This window comes from Argopecten irradians, chromosome 14 (genome assembly GCF_041381155.1).
Source record: "Argopecten irradians isolate NY chromosome 14, Ai_NY, whole genome shotgun sequence".
In the NCBI taxonomy this organism is placed as follows: Eukaryota; Metazoa; Mollusca; class Bivalvia; order Pectinida; family Pectinidae; genus Argopecten; species Argopecten irradians.
Window position 1 is genome coordinate 19,388,236 of NC_091147.1, and position 8,776 is coordinate 19,397,011.

The 8,776-nt window shown below is 35.9% G+C and overlaps 1 protein-coding gene across 1 annotated transcript; it reads right to left on the reverse strand.

The window, feature by feature from the left end:
• Positions 1–7,436: 7,436 nt before the first annotated feature.
• Positions 7,437–8,051, reverse strand: LOC138307087 (uncharacterized). Its single transcript, XM_069247715.1, has one exon. It carries the CDS (start codon positions 8,049–8,051, stop codon positions 7,437–7,439), a length of 615 nt encoding a protein of 204 aa, XP_069103816.1.
• Between the last annotated feature and the right edge of the window lie 725 nt (positions 8,052–8,776).

Here is an 8,776-nt window from a genome sequence, read left to right on the forward strand (position 1 = left end):
GTCAAGACAAGTGTATGAATGTGCATGAATAAACTAAAAAGGATTTAACTCAAAAAGAATAAAAGTCAAAAGAATAAGGGATCGTTTATATTTAAAAAAAAGTTAATATTAGGTTGTGTATTTTGCAAGGAAGACATCGATAATGCTTATGAAGTATAATCCACGTTAATGACTTCAAAGAACTAGAATCTAATTCGATAGCTGGGTATGATTGAAAAGATTTACCAAGGATTTGCTATAAATCGGCGGTAGTTTGTACATAGACGTCATGCCACATATTGCGTTAGATTATATTATGACAACATTTAGCTACGGTACATTTTAACACAATATAAGGTATGGTGTGTCAGTAATCTTCGAGATCAATTATGAAGTTCCAATGATATTTTCTTTTTATTAGTTTAACGTCTATTAACAGCCAGTGTCAATATAGGTCAGATTTATTGAAGGAGGAAAGCCGGAGTACTAATAATATTTGTGGTTAGTATAGCTGGGAACCCCATATGGGATTCAAACTCTCGACCTAGAGATGGAGGGCGTGTGGTAAAATTTCGGATCATTCAATGAATATTTGAATATTTTGATTTGGCCAGTCATGGATACAGTCAGTTTTTGATCAGTAGTAGTTATTGATTTTTTTTTTAAATCTACTAAATATTTCATGGGTGAATATGTAACGACAGTGAAAGTAACCCTAGGAGTATCGAATGTAGACGGTAGCGTGATAAAATAATTATTTAATATCAATCAGAATAAAATACAGGACAGAGATTTACTAAAGGTCGTATCTCTGTACCCAGTGTTCCAGTCGTAAGATACGTCTACGTCTACTTCAACGTTTACGTCTATAGTATACGACCTTTAATGATCACGTCTCCGTTTACGTTTACGTTGACTTATGTATGACCTTATAGTGGAACTCAGTCGATTTTTTTTTGTTTTTTTTTTAGGTTAGGAGGGAGGGGGAAGAGGGGGTGTAGTAAGCGTATTGAAGAGCTGGTTTTAATCAGATTGGGGCAAGACATATGTAAAATTTGTAAAGATTTTTCAAGTCTGTTTCTGACAGGGGGGGGGGTAATCAATATTGGAATTTCATGAAAATTGTGGTCATTTTTGGTGCAGAATTTTAACATAAGATGGCACCCTTACATATAGGGATTGGTTTCGTTTTTATGTTAACCATGCTTGTACGGAGCAATTCCTCTAAGAATATATTCTATGGGGCGCGTTAGCGCCCCATATTGAATATATTCTTAGAGGAATTGCTCCATACAAGCATGGTTAACATAAAAACTAAATCCAATCCCTATATTTACACTCACAAGACTTTTCTTTTATATTTTATGCAATAAAATCGTCATTTGAAAGTGACGTAATTATTCAATAAAAGTCGGTCAAAAGTGGGAGGAGCTTACTCAATTGAACAGCGAATGATGACTCTTCACGTAGGATAGAATTATTCATCCGCGACGAAAAAAAGTTCAATATTTTAATGTAAAATGAACATGACAAACAGAGTAAATTTCAGTGATAATTTTATTTAATCATATCAGAACTTTAAATAGGTATTCAATTTTGCTAAAAGTTAATATATAGCGTAATAACATAAAGTATTTGTACTCGGCCACATGTGTGAACTCGGTGACCGTTATTGTGAAGCGAGGCGAGGCTGACGCACGCTTACACACTGGAGTTTTCCGAAGTTGTCAAAACACCGATGTTCAAGTAGCTAAATTTGTTTGAGATTGTCGTCTGACTTGAAGATATTACATCCTTCGGAGCCATGTGATTATATAATCTACGCTTAGATCCATCGCCATCTATAGATGAAACAACTTCACTTGTGTTCGATGGATACAATGTATTTGTGGTGACGTGTGACTGTCAACACGTGGATTACAAGCGGTGCATGTTTTATAATACACATGATTAATTTCTCAAAGAACAAAGACAAGAGAATATGTTTATAACTGACCTATCTCTGTCAGTGGGTCTCACGCCCGTCAACCCAAAAGACTCGATCGTAGGACACAGACACAGAGGTAATGTTTACATTTGACATCCATCATTTTTAACAAAAATGAAAGCGCTGCACGTCGCCCCGGTCGGGATATTTTTCCCGTTTCTTTATACAATTGTTAATTTTAAAAATGTTTGTATCATATATAAATATAAAACATATATGTATTGTTTACATTTTCCCCAAATTCTATGAAAAACAGCAATATACACGTAATGTTATGTCAAAATGTAAACAAAGCCATGTGTTTCTTTTAAAAAAAAGTAGCCCCTTTACGTTGCATAGAATATTTTCATACGCAAGTTCAAAGTTCAATGTTACCATGCAGTTATGGTAAACAAAATCGGCTAGTACTTACGTATAGTGATCAAGCCTAGCAAGTGTAAATATAAAAGTTTAGCAAGATGGTAGATCTTAATGTTTTCTTTAGTCACAGGTATGTGACATAACTTTTTTCAAAATGAGTGACAAGGTGACAAGTCTTGAATACTCTATTTAACCTGGACAGTGGCAAACTTTGGTTCTGCGGTCTCATTAGGCCTGTTTGTGATACGTTGTGAGAACAAGAATGGGTATTTTGATATCAGACTAATATGATATAATGTTACATTAATGTAAAGGTTTGTGTTGCCTAGATTTATCTGTGCATCATTCTAAGTAGTATCCTGGGGAACATATTTAAATTTTATTCACTAATTTAGACGATGTCTGTATGCATGGTATGATTTAATTGTTTATGAAATTTATTCTGTTTATGAAATATTCATACAATTGGAGAAAATAAAGATAATAATAATATTTAATGTTTTTACTAAATTACGATTACCTACATAGAAAGTGTGAAGGCATTATAGAGGTATTAATTGGGATGATTAAAACAATGTAGTTTAGAATGAATGAATGAAGATGAGACTTGTTTTCCTGTGTTGAGGTCTTTACTTCATACTACATGTTTTCTGAACGAAAGAATGAACTATAGCACTTTCATAACAATACGCAACTACTAACCAATTTTGTTTACCATAACTGCATGGTAACATTAAACTTTGAACTTGCGTATGAACATGTTCTATTCAACTTAAAGGGGCTACTTTTTTTCAAAAAGAAACACATGGCTTTGTTTACATTTTGACGCAACATTACGTGTATATTGTTGTTTTTCCCAGAATTTTGGAAAAATGTAAACAATACATATATGTTTTATATTTATATATGATACCAACATTTTTTAAATTAACAATTTTATAAAGAAACGGGAAAATATCCCGACCGGGGCGACGTGCAGTGCTGTCAAATGTAAACATTACCTCTGTGTCTGTGTTCGTCCTACGATCGAGTCTTTGAGGTGGACGGGCGTGAGACCCTCTGACAGAGGTCAGTTATAAACATATCATCTTGTCTTTGGTCAACGAGTTCACACATGTGGCCAGGTACACATCCTTTATGTTATTACGCTATCTATTAACTTTAAGCAAAATTGAATACCTATTTAAAGTTCTGATCTGATTAAATAAAATTATCTCTGAAATTTACTTTGTTTGTCATGTTTATTTTACAATAAAATATTGAACTTTTTTGTCGTAGCGGATGAATAATTCTACCTTACGTGAAGAGTCATCATTCGCTGTTCAATTGAGTAAGCTCCTCCCACTTTTGACCGACTTTTATTGAGTAATTACGTCACATTCAAATGACGATTTTATTGCATAAAATATCAATAAAAAAGTCGTTTGAGTGTAAATATAGGGATTGGATTTCGCTTTTATGTTAACCATGCTTGTATGGAGCTAACGCGCCCCATAGAATATATTCTTAGAGGAATTGCTCCATACAAGCATGGTTAACATAAAAGCGCAATCCAATCCCTATGTAATAAAGTAGCAATAGGTAAGTCTATACCACAATGTTTAATATTGTTGTTAATTCGGTAAAAAAAACATATTAGCGTCAATACATAATTATTTCCATTTGTTCTGGACGTCCACATTCATATTATTTTAATACCATCTATCAAATGGATACCATTCCTATTACAACTAATATAACCAAACAAACCAAAAAGGGAATTTACTAGAATTCAATTGGTCTGCAATCCTGGTAGAATTATAGGACCATAAATCCCTCCAAGAATGCAGATCAATGTTGAACTCATACTCACACACAACTCACCGACTGTGACGTTATACCATTACTCTGAGACTACCATTGACACGTCGTCTTGTGTAGCTGGTTGGACAGGTATTGTTAATCTGTTAAATCCTAATTGTGTAGCATGAGGTGCGGACTTCGGAAGGGTGTTTTTTCAGACTGTGTTCAGCCAAAACTAGAAAGATTTAATAGTATTTGTGTTTGTCATTAAACATCTAGATGGTAGACTGTTCGTGTTATGCCAAAAAATCATGTTACATTGGCAAAAAAAGTAGGGTCGGTAGGTCGAGATAATTTTTTTAGTGTCTTTCACTCTAAAATAATGGCCGGAACCGGAGTCTGAGATCGAAATCACGACTTTTGATATTTTTCGTATAAAAGTGGGGAAAATATTAGGGCCGGGGGTAAAAAATTACAGTCGGTCGGGTAACCCTAAACAGACATACTATTTATTTTTTTGCCTTATCAATTAAACAGTTCGAAAAGAAATAGTCACGAAATCTGCTCCTAATTTTTTGTACTAGCTTACTTCCACGTCCTCTGTTATTTTGGTCATTGTGTCTTTTCACAAGTTAGAGTTACATGTAGTACATCTGGAATATTGTCTACAGTTACGTTACAGATCTGGCCCCAAGATCACGAAACAATCTTAAGGCTTAAACAGTCTTAAGTTTAGACTTAGCCAATCACAAATGACGTTATAAAACGTTACGTCATTTTTGATTGGCTTAGCAAAAACTTAAGTCTAAGACTGTTTCATGATCCCGGGACCTGGATTTTAAGTTTACTATGTCAGTTCCGTCACCTCTCTACTCCATGGATGATAAACCAAAGTTTTTCATATACAATATGTATTATATGTACATATAAGCTCATAATTCTCAATTATTAATGCATTTTCTTCATAGGATATTGATAATAACAAGTTTGAAACTGGCTTCTAAATCATATTTCTTTCTTGTTGATACTTATTTTGTAATTCATGTTGTATAGAAATGGTAACGAAATAAGTTGATATGAAGCTGTTATGGCCTCCCCAACGTGTACAATTTACATTAAGAGAAGTTTGCATTTTGTAATTGTGTATCAGACAAAATAATAAACAAAACAAATATCTAATTATGCCATGTATATTTAAATTAGCTGCTATCTATTATTCTAATATTTATATTTTCGTAAATATAGAAATAAGCAAATTAAAACTATGCGGTCATCACATTTCTGAAATTTCAAGTCCCGAGAGGATAGCAACATACGGTATGAAACAATTACATGAACCAGGTGGCAAACAAATAGATGCCAAATATGTTGTCACAATAATTATAATTCATATAAACATATTTGTATTAGAGCAGAAACTAAATTATGCAAGGTAATTGATTTCATTTTTCTATCCATCAATGTGCGTGACAAAATTACTATTTCAAAAATCAAGCGATCGTTTAGTCGGATAATAATATATTGTGTGGGATGATACAGACTGTACAATATCTGTCATTGGAGTCCTAGATAGTGATGTCACTTTCATTTTGTAATCCACAACTAGACACATAGAAATCAACACCAGTATATAATTGCATTAAATGTGTCCATGGTGTAGACACAGATTCGATATCGATCAAATCATACGTTGAAATGTCCCTAGTACAATGAACTTGTTTAACAGATGAATTGCTAGTTTGATAAAGAGACAGCCTTTTCAAGCATTAATAATGACCGTATCTGTATCGACAGAACTCATAATTATGTTATCGGGGCATTCTTCTCATTATTTACACAACGTTTACACATTTTATCAAATTAGCAATGAAATACTTGGACTAACTATTTATACAGAAGCCGCACCGATTCACTCCAGATTCAAATGAGGTGCACTATCTTTATTACAACGGCTCATTTAAGAGCTCTGTTTTGTTTCCATTCTTTTTACATTATTGGATTAAAATAATTGCTGCAATCAGCTCATGATCGTAAACCCTAGATAATGTTGTATAACAATAACCATTATGTTCACATACCCCATGACCCGCTTCTATCGACTCTTAAAGGGCCCTTCTCCGTCCGATACTCACTTCATATCGAACACCAGCGTTACGAAAAAAGTAAATACTTGAAACAATTTTGTAAATGAGTATCAGCCGTATATAATTGTAACTCGTATATTGTTTAAATAGTTTGGTTTGGTATTGATATCGTATTCTAATATTGATACTTTTCTGTTATAATTAATGCTAAGTTTTTTGTATTTTGTTGAAGTTCTGTCAACAGCCATTTCGAGTTAGACATTTACAGCTAAACCTTTATCAGGAGTGTGGCCATCTTTGTAATAGCTAGGGACTTGTAATGACAGTGTGTTAAAGTGTTATCTCACCGGACCATTTAGGTAGAGTGATATGATTAAATGTATGCCAGACAACGTCGGCCGAAGCGACAAAGACACAAGGCTAGTACAGGTACCAGTTATCATCGAGATACCACCGCCACAAATTTGGCATCATCGATACTCCAGGGGTTAATATCAATAACGTTATATCCACCCATGGACTCTCTTATAGTAAAACTGAAAGCGGTTCTTGAGAAAAGAACCTGACCAATCACAATTCCTTCAATGCACATCAAGGATCAAATACGTGTGTATTCTATTGCCTCCGGTTTTACTATGAGATAGCCCAGGCTCTAAGATCGTGAAACAGACTTAAACTGTACAAAATTACAATTAAATTTGCAATAGACTGTAGGAGACCATAAAAATTGGTTACCATGGTTACCAGGTCATTATTCACATATTCACATATATAATTTTTTGGTCGATTTCGTTTAAAACCTTTAGTCAAGTGATGTAACATAAGGATGTAAATTGTATAATATTTCTGTTACACGTTATGGTATCGGTTACCATGGAATAACGGATGCTTTCCGATTGTCAAATTTGAGACATTGTCAGATTGCTTAAAATTGCTACATTTAATGTGTTTAAAGGATGGTAAACAAAATGCCATTTCAATTTGGTTACCAAACGGTAACCATGTAATTTTAAACAGGGTTTGTAAAATAATAAATGACACATCAGTGTTTACATTGATTTTGTTCTAAGTCAAGCGGTATGAATGTCTAATAGTTCGAACATTGAAGTCTTCAAATATTACCTAAATACAGTCCCTGGATTGCAGCTCCACAGACGTCATCAGCCAGGTCCACCTCTCCCTGAACGTTTCGACTCTTAACCTGGAACGTCCTCAAGATGGAGAGTCGACAGTGATTGGCCAAATCACTGCCCGTCTGTGGATAGCTTCCAGCTCATGTCTTGTCGTCTCCACCACAGCCAGCTGGACGACTTCTCTGCTGTTCTTGACAATCGGTCCACTTCTGCTTTTCTGTCTCTGCCCTTCACACCCAGTGCTGCAAACATTCTGCATGTTGAATGTGCAGGAAATCCTTTGCATCCGATCTCCACTGGGAAGACCCAAACACTCCACCCTAGGGCCCTGATGTATCCTGCCAATTCTTCATACTTCCCCTTCTTTCGCTCGAATGCCTCCTCACATCTTTCTTCCCATGGAATTGTCAATTCCACCATGACTATCTTCTTTCCCTGTGTTGACCATATGAGGATATCTGGACGCATATTGATCTGGATGATATCGGGGAAGACCAGTCTCCTGTCTAGATCGACCCTCATCTCCCAGTTCAGTGCGCCCTCAAGGATACCCCCCTGGTGAACAGTTGAAGAAATGTTTCCTCCCTCTCCGCCTCTTACAAAGTTGGTGAATGTGCAACCCTTAGCGGGCTTCCGCTTCTTAATCCTCTCCCTCTCCAGGATGTCAGCCAGTTCCATGCACCTTGTTGTGGCGTCATCTGTAGCGTCCTTGCGTAAGGGCGACATTGCATCCTGATAGTACATGCGCAAGGTTCCGTGGTCGGTTGTACAATGGACAGTCTGGAGTCTCAGTCAAGCCCCATCTATGGAGGTTAGTAGACGAGGGAAGCAGGTCGTAAACTGACCTCAGCAGAAACTGGATTCGGCAAGGTTCCATGCGCCAGATGTCCGACCAAGACAGTCTTCTGTCTGTAGTTCCCCACTTCGTCCATGCTCCATGGGCTCCCATCTCCACCACAAAACATCATATGTCATTTGATTTCCATTGGTACCAAATAAAACTTCGAAAATGATATCTGATCCTGTTTTCAGGAATAATGTTATTTGGTTGTCCTAGTATGGAATGAGATTTAGCGGGGGTATTAATATACGTTCGTCTTTAGCTAACACTAGGACATATCATATGCGACAAACATGATGTTGAGGACGTGAAAATGTTAGGGGTCACCTTTCCGATCACGTGGGTTTCCCCTGGCAATCCGGTTTCCTCCCACACTACAGTGTAAGATTCCTCGCGCGCTTACAACCGGGCCATCGAGAGTGATTTGCATCAGTTGTATAACTTGTTTCGTAATCGATGTAAAATAAATAAAGTTTATATTTGTAATTAAAAGAATCCATTAACGGCACGTTATGGTTGACTTTATGGCTTTAAAGCGAGTCGCTCTCTGTAATGTTCAAAGGAAGTTTGTGTGATAGGTCATTTTTTTCTGAACTGCCCTCAATTTTAC